The sequence below is a fragment of the Zootoca vivipara genome, chromosome 7 (genome assembly GCF_963506605.1).
Source record: "Zootoca vivipara chromosome 7, rZooViv1.1, whole genome shotgun sequence".
NCBI classification, from domain to species: domain Eukaryota; kingdom Metazoa; phylum Chordata; class Lepidosauria; order Squamata; family Lacertidae; genus Zootoca; species Zootoca vivipara.
Window position 1 is genome coordinate 44,939,305 of NC_083282.1, and position 18,052 is coordinate 44,957,356.

An 18,052-nucleotide genomic window follows, 5' to 3' on the forward strand; every position below is an offset into this window, starting at 1 on the left:
ATTTTAATCCACATTTTCTAAGCTACCCTTCAGCCCGACCCCTGCCCCACCCCACCCCATTCCCTCCCTGCCCCCTTTAAAACTAGGACACACTGGAACAGGGGAACACAAAGACAAGTGGAAGAGTCGTGTTGCTCCTACTGCCTACCCCCCCCCCAGCTTTATTATTCATTGGAAGCAGTTAAAAAATTAAGATGAACCACTTAAGCAGTGGGGGGAGGTGGAGCAGCAAGAAATGGGACCAGGAAGGCTGTCCTCCAGAGGGCACCAGACTCTGCAGGTGCCATCAAAGGCAATGGTTTAGAAATGGAGTTGTAAATAAAAGAGACAAAGAGAGAAAAATGTGTTCTCTGCTCCCCATCTGCCAAAGGAAAGAGACATCTTCCCACGCGCATATACCATGCAGCTCTTGCACGCATCTATCCATAGGCATGTGGAGGAAGGCCAAAAAAATCGATTATTTACACTATGGGCTCAACTGTTTCACAGCCAACTATCTGGCTTCCTGGGGTCTTTGTATTCCATAATTGGAACCACAGCATAAACCAGCAGAGGCAGAGCGAGTGCTGTGGCTGACAGCCCATGGGCCAAGTCCACACACCCTGATGGCCTTGAAAAGGTGGAGGTGCACCGGGCTTTGCCATTTCCACCTTCGTCTCCTCTCTTCCAAGGCTGTTGTGTCGTGGTAGTTCTGCATTAACTCTTGGTCCATCCTCTCTACTCATCAGACACCACCCACCAGCCCCTCTTCACCAACAGTGCTGGCCGGGCAGGGAACCTGAGAAATGTTCATCTTTTCTCATGTTCGGATATGCTTAACGAAACCAAAACCAAAATCCCCAGCCCACAACACATTTCAAGTATCCCCCAAACAAAAGAGAATAATTATAAATAATTAGAACTTTACAATTTAATAATCGACACATATACTATCGTATTTACAGTATCATAAATGCTTCTGTTACTTTTAGTAAAGCAATCCCTGAGAACAGTTAACGTTAGTTTTTTTTTTCAGTTAAGGATCTTCACAAAAAAGAAAATGGTGAAATGTGCCCATCTTGGCAGGCTGCACCTCTTACAAGGCCAAGAGCCAAGGTGGCAACGCAAGAGGCTGAGCGACGTGTTACCATGCCTCCTTCGAGGTGGTTTGCTTTTCAGCCTCCATCCGCCATGCCCTTTGGGAAAGAGGTATTCAATTTTTCCTGGTTAGCTTTTGGTATTGCCGAGGTGTTTGCGAGTGGGTGGGAAGCAAACCCTTCCTGCCGTGCTGCTTTTGGTTTACGTTCCTCAAAAAAAAATCAAAAAATCCAGGAATCCTCTCTGGATGGAAAACATAGTCCATCTGGCCCAGTAGGCATGATTCCACCAACAGGGATTAGGGTTCCTTCTTTCCTTTTTTTTTAAAAAAAACCTAATGCAGAAGCTCATCCAAACCGTTCCCTCACTAGCAACATGAGCTTCTTCTTGCCCTTGTATATCTGCTTGAGGTTGTCTATGAACTGCACAAACTGAATGTGGCCATCCTGAGCCAGGAGGAAAGTCTCCCGAGCTTTGCTGAGAAACTCTATGAACTCCCCGTAGTGCCGCGGGCTGATGTGGGTGAGCCGGGAGTGTGTTGTGTTGATGTAAGCGCTTATTGTCGCATCCAGCAGTTGGCGCAAAGGCGCTTTGTCTGTGGACATCAGTTTCCCAGAGTTCCTGCGGCCAGGAATCCCTGCAAGGCCTGGGGCTGTCATGGTGCAGCGGCGCAGGATGTCGGACAGCACCGTGGCACAATGCACGCTCTTCACCACCAGTGGAATGATGGCCGCCAGCTCATTCTTGCCCAGAGAGTGGCTGAGGGCACATGCCCAAAGCACGTCGTTGATGGCCGGGTGCGTGTCCTGGTTATAGGCAAGGTTGAGGTGGGTCATGGCGAGAGATGCCAGCTTGAAAGCCCGCAGAGGGTACCCACGGTGCTCCATGTACCGTGCAATGGTGAAGAGCTGTGAGTAAGTCATGCCTGTGGAAGCAGCATCTATCACAATTTGGTAGGCAGTCTCAAAGGCGATGTGGTCTTTCTCGCAGAGGGTCAGGGCGGAGAGAGCGCAGTTCTGGGGATCCTTCATGGCGCACTGCAGGGCCAGCGTGCGGGCACAGCTGGCCAGTTCTTCTCGCTGCGGGTAGTCCAGGCTGAGGCGCAGGATGGTTGTGTGGGACATCACCGTCGCTGCTACTATGCTGGTGGCTTCAGTCGGGGTAAAGAGGGTGTACCAGCTCTGCAGGATGCTGACTAAGGCCCGTACACCTGCAAGAAGGGAGCACAAGCTTTTCAACCAATAGTAAAGTGGCAAGCATGATGTTGGAGCACTTGTGGCAGTGGCAAAAAAAAAAAAGAGCCGAGTGACTGCTTCAAAAGTGTCTTCATAAATATTATGGTCATTGGGCTCTGCAGTGATACAAAGGTGCAGGCTAAGTCAGCCACACCCTAACCTCTTAGTCTGTATCCTAGAAGCTGGACATCACTGCTAAAGTTGGCAAGGCTCACAATGAAGGGCTGTGCCAATAAGCAAAACTGCTATGATCATAGGAAGCTTAATGTCTGGCTTAATGTTATAGGTGGAAGGCCTCTGGTTTATGTTAGCCAAAAAAACAGGTTAGATGTTTTTAAAAGCTGCACACAATGGTATCTTCCTTAGTATAACATTGCATTTATCTGTTGTTGTTGTTGTTGTTTTGCTAGTGCAGGGATTTTATAACTTGGGAAACGGCTACATTTGTGGACGTTTGGGTACTGATGCATGTAGCCTACAAGACATGGAGCTATGACTCAAGATGTCCTTGATTTGAATCTCACCTCTGCCACAAACTCAGTAAGAGTTCTCAGGCAAGCCCTTCTCTTTCAGTCCTCACATTTGAGACATGGGGATGACCAGTGCCCATCTAACATAATTGTTATGAGGATTTCAGCAAGATGTGAAGTCCTTTTAACACTTGACAGTGCTGTCTTAAATAATATTATCCTTTGTGTGAGCAGGACCTGCCACTGGCTCATCAAAATGTACAGACTCGCTTTGGGCTGCAGCCCTCAATGCAAGATGTGAGAATGAGAGATACCAACCCACTTCTGTAGCACAGGTCACCAGCCATCGCACCATTTCCCTCCGTCTCCAGTTCAAGGTTGATAGGGTCATGCGCATTACCTGGAACGGCAAATGAGTGGACAATGATTATTTCCCAGAGACAGTCACAAAGCTTGGACTTGCACTTTCCTAGATCAGTATAACCCAGAGAATGATATGAAGACTGGATGTATTTCTGCTGCAGAAAATAAGCAGAACTGGCTTCATAAGCTCCTTAGATGAAGTCTACCTGAGAACCATGCATAAGCTGCTTTGAACTTTTCAGGTCTGTAAATTCTGTCCATTAATTAACAGGTAGAGTTGCATGTTAAGAGTCCACCATAAAAGCAGCAAGAATGCCCAAGTTCTGAACCAGGTTCAGACCCTACCACTGGCTTCAAGGGAGGCTTGCCCTTCAAAAACACAGCCCTGGAAAGTACCCCGCTTTTCCTAGCGATTGCCTCTCTCCCTTACCTGCAGTCCTAGCTCCAGTGCCACATTGAGCAGGGTTGTGTCAGAGTTGTTGTCCGCAGGTGTGGCAATCTTGAAGGCATCCTGGGCCAGCTTAAAGATCAGAGAGGAGGAATGGATGTTCTTTTGAATGGCTTCCAGAACCGTACGTAGGCGCAGCATGTCCCCTGGATTGGAGACAGGAAAGAGCTCACCTACTGCCTGGCAGGTTGCCAAATCCCTACTAAGACATCAGCATTCTCCTGATTAAACTAGACAGTCCTGCACTCCTAAACATCTGGGAGCAGAGCAGAAAAGTAAATTCTTCCTTTTCCTCACAGCCTTGCTGGGGAGAATAGGGATAAAGTGCACATAAAAGGGACACCTTGAATTTCAGATCAAAGCCTTTTCGTCTGCTCCATTAAGTGTTCACTTGACCCTCCTCAACCCCCAAATTCTACCCACTTCAGTCTTTCTCAACTCAAGCAAATATCCCATGGAGAACAACAAGAGTGCTTAGGAACAAAGGAATCTGCCGTATACCGAGTCAGACCACTGGTCTATCTAGCTCAGTATTGTCTACACTGACCAGGGGCTCCTCCACACTTCTGCTTGAAAGCATGAGTCCAAGCGGTTTTCCTTTTCACCTGCACTTTCTAGCCACGAGTCCCAAGTGGTTTTTCCCTCACACGGCTCCTTTCCGATGGAAAACACGCTCTTTAGTGCTAAATCAGAGCAAAGGTCAACCTGGAGAAAACCCAAATTGCCCTTTGCTCCGACTGAGCATTAAAGAGCGGTTTTCCACAGGGGAAAGCAGTAGGACAGGAAGAAGTGTGGATGAGCCCTAGTGGTGGCTCTCAAGGGTCGGGTGCGGGATGCTAGACATTTGGTCTGAGCCAGGAGAGCTCATCCTACACACCGTAGACATCCTAATAAAGATGGAAATTTAGTAATGGGAGTTTTAAGTGATTAAAGGCAAAGCCCTGACGATAAATAGAAGCCAGAAATGTTGCAATGATCACATTTCTCTATAGGGCATGCCCCAAACTGATTAAGGGAGCGCCTGTAAATAAAACTGGAAGTCCTTGCTGCAAGGTCAAGGAACAGAGACAGCAGTTAGCTGGAGCCTCATAAAACCAGTTCTCAAGGAAATGCCATGTGGGTGGACTGTGCCTAGAGGAAGAGAGCAAGTTATGGGGCAGCACAGATAGGAGGGGAGTGCTCATTGAGGCTACCTTGTCCAAGGGCCACCCAAAACGTGGGAGTCAACCCACCCACCAATGGCCAAAGCCACTGATTTTTTTGAACCACACTGGCTTTCTTCATCGCACAGGTCCAAATGGTGAACAAGCCAGCTAGAGTTTCTGGTGGCTATAATCCATTACGCAAGGAGTCCTTCACCCACCTTTGGCTGCTGTCAGCATAGTGGAAGCAAGTTCACACTGTTGTGATTCCAAGTGTCCCAGAGTAAACCAGCGCGGGTATCTGCTAGGCACCACTGAAACAATATGGTGAGGGTGGGTGACGTCGCCTGAGGGAGTTGTCTCTAGAACGGGCAGCCTAGGGAGAACCAAACCAGCAATGTCAGGCCAGTGAAGAAGGGGTACCTGCCAGGGGTCGGGTCAGTCTAAATTTTTAATCTGGCTTTCTTTGTCCATAGTATGCTGTCTGTTACAACTCTGTAGTAAACCTTGAGGTCTTCTACAACATATGGATGCAAGACCAGCCTTGAACAAAACTTGAAAGGCCACTAGAGAGAACTAAGGAGTGATTTATAAACTTGTAAAGAAAAATATAAGTTTAAAAACATCCCCCTCTTGTGCTTTCATGTCAGAGCCAAGCATGATTTGCACACAGCAGTCATCTGGTTTTGCTTAGAGATGGCGGGGAAGGGGGGCTGTCTTGCCCCAGGGCATCTGCTGCAGTTTGGAGCTACCTGCTCACATGTTTCTACTTAAAGCCTCCCCCCCCCCTTCTGCCTTCTGGAAACCAGAACTCTCCCTCCCAGCCCAACCTGTTTGCTGGGACACACAGCCACTACAACACCTGATGGCTTCCTGCATTTCCTGTTATGCCCTTCCTGATAAGAAGAACAAAGGTACCACCCAAGAGACCAAGGGCATTGCTCTATCCAGTCCTAGCCTGCTTACTCTTTTCAACGCACTACACAACCTGGTTCGCACGACACAACAAAACAAACTATGGCTCAGTGAGACTCTGTGGATGTGCAGGGCTCCCACACTTTCCAGCTGCTTTTCTCCCACCCCCCATCCTTCCTACTGCCAGGCCATAGCTGAGGGTTGCCGCTCATGGATAGTGAGGAGAGAGCTTAAGCCGGAGTCCCCATTCCAACAACATTGTGAGCCAAACCTTGGCTTAATCTTTCATGGTGCAGCAGTCAAAAGCCAGGATGAAGCAAAGCCTCCTCTCCTGGGATCTTGCATGTCCATGTGGTCTCGCTGAGCCAGCTTGGCTGTGTCATGGGAACCAGCTCTTCTATCTGGCTGGAGCAGCCATAAGCAGACTCTTTGCATCGGTTACTATGGGTGGAATGTGGGGTCTCCATCTAGGAGCATTCCCAACCCTCCAGTTCTGTACTCCATTGCTACTATTTGCCTGAAACCCACGTGACGATACTAGAACTACTGGGTCCTTAGAATTTCAGAATGCTCTTCTGACTAAAATACCCCTGGTTGTTGTTTTTTTAAACCCACCAGTATAAGTAAGGAATAAACAGCCTTTTGATGAAACAGACCAACTGCACCTGCTAATCAGTAACTTTGTCTTTGCATTCCTTTTTAAAGGAAAATGCATACTAATTCTTCCTTTAAAAACCTGCCAGGAAAATAAATAGTACTGTAGCAAACTGGATGCTGGAGAAGTTTTAGGACAGAATAATTGAAGACGCAGAGTAATTTTTTTTTTTTTGGGGGGGGGGGGACTTGCCATTCCCACCTTCCCATTGCAAGCTGCCTTTTATTAAATGAAGGAAGGGGAAAGGTGGTACCAACCTCATGGAGCGCAGTGCCAGCTTGTAGGCCAGGTCAGCATCATGGGGCAGCAAGGCAGAAAACAGGTACTTAGCAAAGGTGTGCATGGGGACGCTTTCGCGGTGGATGACCTCGCCAAGGCCACTGAAAGGGCCACCTAGTCAGGAACAGAGCCATGTCAGTGTCTATCCTGCAACCAGACCCTTTAAATTTAAGCCAGAGTTTTGCTGGCTCAACAGTCCCACAAGCAAGAGGATACCTCCCAACTGGCCTCTGTTATATGGTAGAGATTCAGACCAAAGAAGCTGGGTTCCTAAGTATCGGGGAGGGCATACTTGATTTTGTTCTACTCAGGAGTTCTAAAATTGCAGACCCAATGGAATCAGACGCACACACCCCTTGAATCATCACACAGAAGGCCTGCTGCTCCTCCCCTTCCTCTTGATGCACCAGAAGCTAGCAGGGGACAAAAGACACACACACCCCGCCCCCGGCTGCTGCTCTGGCCACACACTGAACTCCTCCTCTGTATACGGGGACTGCAGAGGTTTGAAAATGCTGGCACAGTGGAGAGTATGGGGAAAGCAGAAATTTGCAAGAGGCTGACTAGGATTTCCTTCTCAACACAGCTGCAAGTGGGGAGCCTTGCGACAGAGGAGCTAAAATCCCCACTGCAACAGGTTCCTGTTCAGTGAAAAACCTCCTCGAACCAGCGTCATGTGTTTTAAGCGGGTTTGTGAGTGTAGGGGAAATTGGGGGAAACAAACTGTATGGAGAGCATCAAAGCATAAGAAAGGGGGCTTGTTTTTGGTTTTGGTGGGATTTCTAGTGCTCAGGGAAGGGTGATATCTATACTGAGTACCTCTCTTTGAGAGCCTGTCTTTTTGAGATCCTATCTCGTTATGGTCCCAACCCCCATCCCATAAACATACATTGCTCTGATCAAATATCCTTCTGACCATCCATACGTGAATGGTATAAGTTATGTGATCGAGGGGGATTTTCTATAGAATATACTGCTTAATGCAGGGAACTTAAGGTAGTAGGTTCAGCAGAGCGGTTGAGGGCAGCATCTCAGTCCTCTCACCTTCCAGGAGCAGGATACACTGTTTGCGTAGCGTCTGCACCAGCACAGCGTCCAGCTGCAGCTCCTGCAAGCGGGCAATGATTTGCTCCTCGTTGCGCCACACTTTGTCTTGAGCATAAAGGCCCTCTGGCATCACCCGCTGCTGCCCCATCCCCATCAGCGCGACTTCCAAAGCGAGGGAAAGGTAGGATTCCCCGCTCTCAGGGCAACTATTGGCCACAGGCACATGTTGATACACGGGAGGCTTGGCATCGCCAGCATCTGATGGAGAAGAGAGTTATCAATAAGATGGGGTCTCCCTCCTGCCTCCTTCCAAAATTCATAGCCTGACTGGCTCCATCACTGCCATTGGTCCTTCTTAGCCTACTTGCTTTTAGAAGACAGCACAGTGCCTGCCTCCTGGCACTGCTCACATGACCAGATGTACTGGGCTGAGCTGTGTTGAGCTTCACAGTCCTTTAATTCATACCAGCATTGGGGAGCTGCAAGGTAGGAAGGCCATAAAGCACCTGAGCCCCTCAATTCACCTACAGCAGGCAGAGAAAACTTACGACTCTTCAGTTGTTGTTGTCCTACAACTCTCTGGCCATGCTGGCTGGGGCTGATGGAAGCTGGACACCAGCAATATCTGGAGGGCTACAATTTCTCCCTCCCTGATTGACAGGGTACATTGGGCCAGAGGCAGCTGAACACTCAGACAGCCTGCAGGCCAGCATTTGTTTCAGGGACCAACAACTGGCTTTTGCATATTTCACAGAAACGGTTTGCCCAAAGACCTCTTCCTCTGGTCAGCACAGGGTGTCCCACAGGAATCCAAACCACAACAGAATAAATAGCCTCTTCCAACTCTATAGACTGCAACAACAGAAACTTGAAAATGGCTCCAACATGGAAGCTCAGGGAAAGAGCAGAAACTGCTCTGGGCTCAGGGTTTGGCAGTCTGGGGTTCTCATATACTCATACCTGAAATCTCAAGACAGTTTTCATCCTCTACTCGACATGCTTCTGTCAAAGTGAGAAATAAGCAACCAATGGGATTGAGGGGGTGCCCCACCCAGCTCTCCAGATTTGTGATGGTGGTTGCTCCTCTCTGCAGCAGTTCTGGAGTAGAAAAATAGAATAAGGGGAGTGGGGAGAAAATCCCACAGTAATTACTCATGAGCCTTCCTTTCTGCCATAAGAGGCATAATCTCTGGTTCCATCTTCCAAGGCACAAAGTTTCACAAGCCCAGCAGAGGACAATCAAGACTCCCCTGCACACATCTCCCTTTCCATTTGCTGTGTTGGTACTATGTTCTTCCATTGTGACAAGACTGAGCTTACTATTAGGCAAGGTGAGCTGGTCACTGTCCTGGCTCCCAACCTCAGACAAAAGACTTTGACTCTCAGCTTGGGAAATCCCCAAAGGCTTTATTGGTAAAGTCAGCACAGAGTTTCAGCATCAGCTGCAAGGGCCTGATAAGCAGAATTCTAGGATGAGCAAAGCTGTTGTCCCACAACTTGACACACCCGTCCTATGGGGAGCTGTTGGATCTGTTCATCCTTGATAATGGGATCAGAATCCTACCCTCCCCCCCCTCCATCTCAGCTGGCTCTGCCAATTCACCAGCTGCCTCTTCAGCTATCCAGGGATAGGTGCTCTCAGGAGGTGGAATGAGTCTAAAATGTTGGAAGAGGGGTTTGGGGGCTGTTGTTGTTTTACTGTTTGGAAAAACTCTAGGCAGCTTCTGCTGGGCCCTACAATGCTCATAAAAGCACCTAACTATCCTTCAAGATGGCCAGCCTAAACCCACAACAACAGGCCAACTCATACCTTTCTTTTGATGCTTGTATATCTCCAGCTGCCTCTGCTGTTGCAACCTCAGGGTGTTGATAATAGCCACCGTTAGGCGGAGTGCTTCCTTAGGGTATCCATGGGAACGAAGGGCATCGACACGGGCACAGGCTGTGGGAACGTGTTCTGTGGCATAATACAAACAGCATGTGCAATTAAGCCCACAATATAGGCAAATGGTATTGTCTATATAAGCAAATCAACTCTATGATCAGGAGCTTGGGATTCGATTTCTGTATCTAAATTCTCTATTTTGTTGCCTTGTTCTTTATTAGAACCAAACCATGTGTGCATAAATATTACATGGGATTGTTGTTTCACATAGAGGAATTTCCAAATATACAGTCCTCCACCTGTAATCTGAAGTGGCGAAGATCCAGGTGGGCTGTCCTATGTTATTCTGATCATACGGTTCAGATCCTAATCCTGCCAGCCCACTGCTGTTCCTGCCAGAAACAATAAAGGACCCACCTCTTACTTTCCAATGCAAACAAGTCCTACACCACCCATCAAGTTAAGGGGAGGACTCAGTGGAAGAGAAGAACATGCTTTCCATGCAAAAGGCCCCAGGTTCAATCCCTGCTAGTCCTGGGAGAGATGCCCATGTGAAACCCTAGAGAGCTGGTGCCAGTCAGTATTGACAAAGCAAAGCTGTATGGACCAGGGGTCTGACTCAGTATACAGCAGCTGCTTATATTCCATCAAGTTAAACTAATCTTTGAAGATAATGACTGATTCCAAACAGGCAGAAATAGCATGTGGTGCATGTTCCAACTTCCAGCTGCAGGTGAGGAATTGCATGTTAAGATGTTTCCTCGTAGGAAAGACCTGTGTTTCATAGGGAAAGCTGCCAAGTAAAGGATAAGGTTTTCAGCCTGGCCTTCTCCCAGGCATGCTGATTTCCATTGGAACAAAGGCATCTGCATTTGCTTTGTATAACTGATGCTGAAAATGTTCCCAGCATCCAGCTCCATCCCAAAAAGCGCCACACTTAGCTGTTCCACCCCTCACACCTCTCAACTCTCCTTGCCTAGGAAAGACTTGCATCTCATCCTGCAACTTGGGCTCAGCTCCCTGAATCCCTCACTGGAAGCACTTCTCCACTGAGTGTGCATTTTGTGTCATTCCTGAGGATCTCAATTACTCAGAAACAGCTTGCCCCTGTGAGCAAAACCATTGTGTGGCACAGAAATTCATCTGTTCCTGCTGGTTGATCTCCACCTGAAGTCACAGTTGCTGTGGAGAGGATTGCGACTCTGAGGGAGAGGTCGTAAGGGAGAACAGATGACACGCACGGGGGTGGGGGGGAAGCAACAAAGGGCCCGCTCCTCCGCAAATGTCTCTGCCATGGGGAAACGTAGAAGAAGCCAAAGCTAGAGGAGCATGACTTCCTCTAAAGGAAGCATTTTCTACAAGGTCTCCAAAGGCCTTTAAAATGCAGCTATACTCCCTCTTCCAAATCTCCTGTTATTAAAGGCTACAGATGAGCAGAAGGCTTGAGGCACAAACCTTTCAAAAAGAATCTCTAGTGATCGTGCATCATATAAAGCACGGCATCATTCAAATGCTGCTGGCAAATCAAAAGCAATTCCATGGTGCTGCTGATGTCCTCTAGGAGGAGCTCCAAAAAACCCCAGAGAGTGGGAAGACAAGACAACAACATTTCAGAATCACAACGTGTGGGATTAATTCGTTTGGCAAGTCAGACATCTTGCAAGCTAGGGAGGAATTTATGTAAACCACTGAGGCCTGAGGAGCAGGATGAAGCAAAGTTTCACCCAGAACTTTTTGTGGCTCCAGACGGTTGTTCCACATGATTCAAATGGTGCCACTCAGGATCCCATGCATTGCTATGGATGCCAGGCTGTGGTACTGTACTTGAATTGTGCCCAGGCACATCTGCTGCAAGGGATAAGACAGGTGCACCCCTCAGCTTCACTGGCACCTCTTAAGATATTGCCACCCCAAGCAGCGCCGTCTTAAGCGCCCCTGTCGCCATGGTGCGCCGGATCTCTCCGGCGCCCTTCCGCCCCGTTTCCCACCGCGGTGGGCAGGTGGGCAGGTGGGCGCGGCGCTGCTGCGCGGCGGGCGGGCAGGCACAGCGCGATCTCTCCGGCGCCCTCCTGCTCCGTTTCCCAGCGCGGTGGGCGCCATGCGCAGCTGTGCAGCGGACCGGCGGACCGGCCGGCCAGCGGGCGGGCGCAGCTCGCGGCGCCCTCCTGGCGGGCTGGCGCCATGGTGCCCTGCGCCACCGGGGGTCTACGTAGAGCCGGGCCTGACCCCAAGCAATCACTTGGGTTGCTGGTGCAGTTGGTTCAGCTCTGGTGGGGTGCTAGAGAGTCCCTGAACTTCAGTACTCTGAACAGCATAGCAAATGTTGATCGATGATGCAGCCTGAGTACTCAGCTGTAGAAGCAGAGGCTCTGGGAGAAACTGCAAATTTGTCTTCCTGTGATGACCACATCTATAGCACTCTGACAACATGTGACTAAGCACATATGCAGTGTGAAGGAGTTCGGGTATCTTGGTTTTGGCCTTGCTGATTATACGTATGCACACATGTGCGTCACACTATCTTCTTCCTGTATAGCTGCTACCACAGCTCAATGTTTGAACCACAGATGTGGAGTCTCCTGTTTAGTGTCAGGCAGATAGCCATCTTTGTTGGCATTACAGCCTTGGACAAACTTCTCCAAGACACCGTTGCCTTAAGTTACTGTGCAGTATAAGGCTCTTCCCATCCTGAAACAGAGAAAGTTTCAAGAAGGGAAGGAATTCAATGTTGTGCTATATGACCATTCCATCAGCGCAAATATTTCTGCTTGCCAGATGGAACTATCTCCCCACTCCTTCCCCCGTGTTCTGTTTGAGGGGTTCTTCCAACCCCAACCCCAAGCCAATTTAAGAGGTGCAGGGAAGGAGAGGGAGGAAACCCTGTTGCACTTGCGGGACTCATTACACTGGCTCCTGCTAACACAACTGCTTAGTTTAATCTGTCCCTTGGTATCCCAAGAAAAGGACCAGAGGCCAGGTAAGATGTCTTTGAGGCCAGGCACAAGCTTCCTGTTAAGGGACCCAAGTTTGCATAGGAAATGACTAGATGCCATAAATTCTCAGGTTCCGCAAGGTGAGTAGATGATGTGTTCTTCCCTAAAGTGACCACAAATGTGTACTTTTCTTATTTTACCAGAGTAGGATTCCAAATTTAATTTTCCAGTCATCTCTTGAGCAAACACAATATTCTTCCTTCAGCATACCGGAATCCCCAGAGTAGTGTGCTACCAAACAAGAACATAATGGCTGCTACCAAGAAGAGTGACAACTTACCCAGCCACAAAGGCTGTCCTTGTGAGTTGAAGAGGAGGCCCTCGCCCTCCCTTTGATAAGAGGGAGAGATGTAGAAGTCGCTGCTGATTATCCGCTGGAGGTGGCTATCCTGCCAGTGCAGGTCACAACCTTCGATGGCACGAGTGAACACTGTGCGTCTTGACCTTGCTAAAGAGCCTACAAGGAAAAGAGCACACAGAGTAGCCAAGTGTGTTGCATGGACTTAGTTAGTTTTTGCCACCATGGGTCTGACCACTGAGGTGCTCGGCCATCACCACAACAAACCACACCACAATAAGCAGAATTTCCTGTCACCATGTTTTAAAAAATTAAACCATATCCAAACAAAGTAATTCACTAGAGATTTGCTACCACGTCTGTCTAATATATCCCTCCCGCTTGCAGCAGGACTGCTGGCAAGCAAAGACTTGAAAATCCCAGATTGTACCATTGCTATAAATTAATTAGGGCAAATCAGCATGCATTCAATCTAAATAGCTGTCCAATTTAGAGATAGATTTGAGGCCAAAGGGTGAGGAGGGCTGATAGTTAAGAAGCTTTGGGTTTTTAATCCAAAATGTGGGAGTGTTCGCAGTTTAGCGGGAGGAGGCTTCCAATAACTAATTATGCTTAGAATTGCTAAATGCCCTACAAAACAACACAGATGCAGTTTCTTCTCTCCACATGGGTTGCAATGGACTCTTCACAATGCAAAGTACACAGCTGGCGCTTGTGCAGACTTCACCCTAAAGTTCCAGCTATACGAATGGGCTTCGTCACAATGAAATGCAGCACAGGGGATATTTGAGGACACTGAAAGGATTCACAGTAACTACTTCTTTTTAAATGTATTGGTTCTTGTTTGTAGTAGTAGTATGCAAAACGACCAATCCCGCAGCAGTACCAGCCCTCCCTGGATAACCATTCCTCCCATGACCCAAACCCAGCAAGCGTGGATAAAGAGAAGGATAGCAAGAGAATGAATGGGGTGGGGAAAGCATGAGCCACCAGAGATACCTAGAAATAGAAATGGGAAAAGTCAGTATTCCAAAAGCTCTAAGAATTCAAGCCAGGCAACATTTGCATTTCAGCAGTTTCCCCCTCAATGAGCTCTTTTAAACAAAACACGTATGAAGTGTGTAGTGTGGAAGAAGCCCTACTGATAGGGCTGCATGTCTCCATACTGTAAACATCACCCTGGTACTTCCATAGAGGAGTCTACCAACTGGCATGCAGAGGCAACAATAGGGATAATCTCTCACCTGAGCAAGCTTTTATATTTGTGCACAGCTGGGGTCTTTCCTTCCTCTTTTTTTTTTGTTCAACAGCTTGTTATAACACTGGGGTTCCCCAGTGTGAAAAAATTACATAGCAGAAGACAAGACACTCTCACCCCCCCCCCAACTTACTTTGCCTGTGACTGGAGCTCTGAGTAAGTGCACTAGTGATGTTGGGAAGTTCATTGCCGTAATTCCCATCCTCCAGCGGGCAGACATCCATATCTCCCCACTTCCGCAGCTGTCGCAGCCAGCATCCCTTCTCTTCTAGTGTGCAGTGTGGATTTAACACCACACACACCCACAGGGCCCCTGTATGAATGAACCATGTGCAGAAATGCAGAAGGAGTTATTCACTGCTATTTTGTGTAAGCATGCAGCAAGGTTCCCCCCACCCCCCACAATGTTTCCCCACCTGGGGAATTTTTTTTAAGAAACATCCACATCTTGCTTCGGGAAATGCACTGCACATTGGGAGGGAGGATTTATAAAAGCAAAGAAATAGCTAAAGTCAACATTTTTCCATACAGAAACTCCACTGTATTCTTGAGAGATGGAAACTGGGAGACAATAATTGCATATGCATCTGAGATTATTTCGATCTGCCAGGACAAAATTCCTGTTTGAACTGCACATCAAAGACTGCTTTAAAATACCACAGCAAGCCCAAGAGTCAGAAGTTCCAAATGATAACCTGATTTTTACCCAGTAAACGTTTGCTCCACTTTAGAAAAGCAATATTCACAATGGCATTTCATCTGCCATTGTTCTCCAGCCTATTTGCATTGAAGAAGTTTTTCATGTTAATTGCTGAAAACTACTCCTCCAAAACTTGAAGTTTTTCACAGCACCCTGCTGGCATAATACTCCTTACTGTGATCTTGGCATAGCTGTCAAACAAAGCAGTGATCAGAATGCATAGAAGAGGCAAGGAAGAGATAGTTAAGTAAGTTTTTGGACTACAACTCTCATCATCCCTTACCAGGAGCTGATGGGAGCTATAGTCCAGCAACATCTGGAGAGCCACAGAATAGCCACATCTGCCCTAAAGCAACATACAATGCCTCTTTGTTAATAATAATAGAAAGTTTTGTGGCACTTTAAAGACTAACAAAAATTATTATGGCATACATTTTTGTGGACTGCAGTCTACTTCATTGATGCTTTTATTCTTAGTTACATGCAAAGGGAAGACAATTTCAACCATACCATACTAAAAATAGTGCCAAACTTTCGGTCCTGTGGTATAGAACCTTATTCCAGCCAAGGAAGAGAATTCAGCCTTCAGTGAAAGCTCTATAGCAGAAAGCTATTTATGCTAGTCCTAAAGCACACACATGCGCGCGCGCACACACACACACACACACAGAGTTATATGTTTGATTGGGCCAATTTCATGGCCTGCAGGAGTTCTATGTACGGTAACTCAAAAACCTGCATACATTTCCATCAAGAGAACATGCTGTAAGGAAAAGGTATCATTATATCCAGAGCTAATCTTGAGCTTTGCACAACTCCAACTAAGCAAGCTGCTCTCCTCTCACAAGTGGCACTGACTGGGACTCTTCCTGCTGGCTTGGGAAATTACCAATTCCACTCGCAGCCAGAGACTGCAGCAGGCCTGCATAATATATGACCTACTAAGCAGCACAGAGCCCACCAGCTATGTGTGGGGCTACCAGGGGCTCTGAAAACCTCTTGCACTTGCCTGTTTGCTAAAACAGGGACTATGCCAAGCACCTGGTGGGCTTCCATACACCTCTGGTGGGCCCTGTTCAGATCTGGTAGGTTGCAGGTTTGGGCTATAAGGCAGCAAAAGCCATCCATGTTTGCCCATTCTGATTAGTTCATCTTGCCCTCACCCCACTTGAGAGTCTGTTAATCTCCTTCTCCGGCCTTATTTTAAGCGGCTCAGACTTTTCCACAAATCTCTGGAGAACGAGCAGGACTTTTTTCCGCCTCCAGAGCATTCTGAACAGCAGCGGCATGGAACTGTTTGGGGGCATTTCCTGGCATTTCCTTTTTGGGCCCAACCACAAATACAGGGCAGCCATCCTTGAACTTCTAAGAGTCTCTTTCCCTTTCCTCATACAGGGTAAAAGAGTGCAGCTCTATAGATCTGGCTTTTGAAGTCTCCCAGCCGGCAAGTCCTCCCATGGAGTTCAATGGCCTGCAGCAGGGCTGTTTCCCCAACGCTGCCAATTTAAAGAGTCAGTTCTTTTGATAAAGGGCTGGGAGAGTGCCACAATGCTCAGCATAAATTAATTCACAGAGTTGGCTCCTGGGTGGCAGGTTTTTAAACTCTCATTTGGGTTTATACAAAACAGCTGATCTAAACCTCAGGCTGCTGGAAATGAATGACAGGGGATAGACCGCTCTCTAATTGCCCTGTTCTGAAATCTGATACCAGTTACTGTGTTGGAGGAGGGTAATAAGCTACACAGAATGTGTGTCATCAACATATGACTTAACACAGAACACTGGTCAGAGCCCACTAGCATCACAGTACTTCCTTGAAGTACTAAAGCACAAATCATTTCTGCACAATAAGTTTCTTGGACAATAAATGTATAATTTGTTATTCATTCATATCAATGTTGTACATCTCTCTTGTGGATGCTGAAACTGCAGCAGTGCCTACCTGGAAATATGCAATGCTTCTTCAAGATACCATAGCTGACTTATAGAATCAACAAAAAGTTTGTCAACTTGTGTGGGAACAGCAGAAATCTACACTGGCAATGTTTAGAATGCCTCTATTTCAGGAAATATCCAACTTCAACTTACAAACATTGATATTTTTATATAGATACAGTGTTTCTCATATTATAAGACATGTCTTATATTTTTTTTTCCTCAAAAAAACACACTATGGCTTATTTTCAAGGGATGTCTTATTTTTTTCCTCCTCCTCCTGCCGCGGCCGGCATTGCTGCTGCGCCTATCACTATGTCTTATTTTCGGGGTATGGCTTATATTCCTTGAATGCTTAAAAATCCTGCTATGGCTTATTTTATGGGTATGTCTTAAAATATGAGAAACAGGTAGAAATATGATGTTAATTATAAACCATAATGGCTATCCAGTGTGAAGAAGGCTGGCTGGGCTTATGCCTTTCCTCTGGTTGTCCACACCAATTTGAATATCTATTTACCTCTTCATAAGTGATTTGTTGCATGAATGTGCACTTTTGCAGCAGGGGACACAATGAGAAAAAGAAAGAGAGAACTTTATTCAGATTTGGAATGACAGAATCCAGGAGTTGGAGTGCAGAATTTGTGTCTATGCATAGATGGCAAACTTGCAAGTGAGAACTGTATAGGAATTTGGTTAGCTAATTGACAAGCTACACATGTCCCTAAGATCTGCAAGACTTATTTGATGCCCACAAAAAGTGGCAGCAGGATTAACTTGAATGTATTCCATCAAATTAGTTCGATCCAAAGGATTACAAGTGATGATAGCAAACAGATCATAGTTAAGGAGAACAAACCTTAACCATGATTCCAGGTTTCCTTGGCTTGTTCTGAAAAGACTAGAGAGGAACAAAGCAGGTATGAGTTCCTCTCCACAAACAAGCATCTTTGCACAGTCCTGGTAAGTCATAGCTTAGTCTACCATGACATGCAAATGAAACCACTATCACACAAGTTTGATATGCAGGAGCTGCCACTGAAGTGAGGCTTAGAATGCTTTGCTTGCTTGCTTGCAAGCAAAGAAGGAAGTGGGTCAGATTACACTTGCCCATGTTTGGTTTCGGAAAAGTGTGCAAGTAATAACAAGACATTCCTGACCTGAACTCCTGAATCTGGCGTATGTTCAATCCTCAATAGTATCCTACCTCTTGGACAATACCAATGCAAAGTAAGATACCAGATGTCCACCTTATGTCACCTTTGCTAGAAATCCAGATGGATATGCTTTGAAATGAGAACCAGTATATTCTGTGCTAGATGTGAAACAGTCTTTCTAGCGCAAGCCCTGAC

At 47.1% G+C, this 18,052-nt stretch overlaps 1 protein-coding gene across 1 annotated transcript in view; it reads right to left on the reverse strand.

The window, feature by feature from the left end:
• Window positions 1-937: 937 nt before the first annotated feature.
• Window positions 938-18,052, reverse strand: part of ZSWIM5 (zinc finger SWIM-type containing 5) — a 114,633-nt gene continuing 97,518 nt past the window's right edge. Inside the window, exons 5-14 of the mRNA XM_035124179.2 lie at window positions 14,199-14,378; window positions 12,790-12,966; window positions 9,442-9,588; window positions 8,592-8,729; window positions 7,629-7,889; window positions 6,563-6,698; window positions 4,957-5,111; window positions 3,576-3,739; window positions 3,101-3,182; window positions 938-2,287 (exon numbers count right to left, since the gene is read on the reverse strand). Of these exons, the coding sequence (XP_034980070.2) occupies window positions 1,425-2,287; window positions 3,101-3,182; window positions 3,576-3,739; window positions 4,957-5,111; window positions 6,563-6,698; window positions 7,629-7,889; window positions 8,592-8,729; window positions 9,442-9,588; window positions 12,790-12,966; window positions 14,199-14,378 (2,303 nt within the window). The 3' untranslated portion in view covers window positions 938-1,424. The remainder of the gene's footprint in view (window positions 2,288-3,100; window positions 3,183-3,575; window positions 3,740-4,956; window positions 5,112-6,562; window positions 6,699-7,628; window positions 7,890-8,591; window positions 8,730-9,441; window positions 9,589-12,789; window positions 12,967-14,198; window positions 14,379-18,052) is intronic.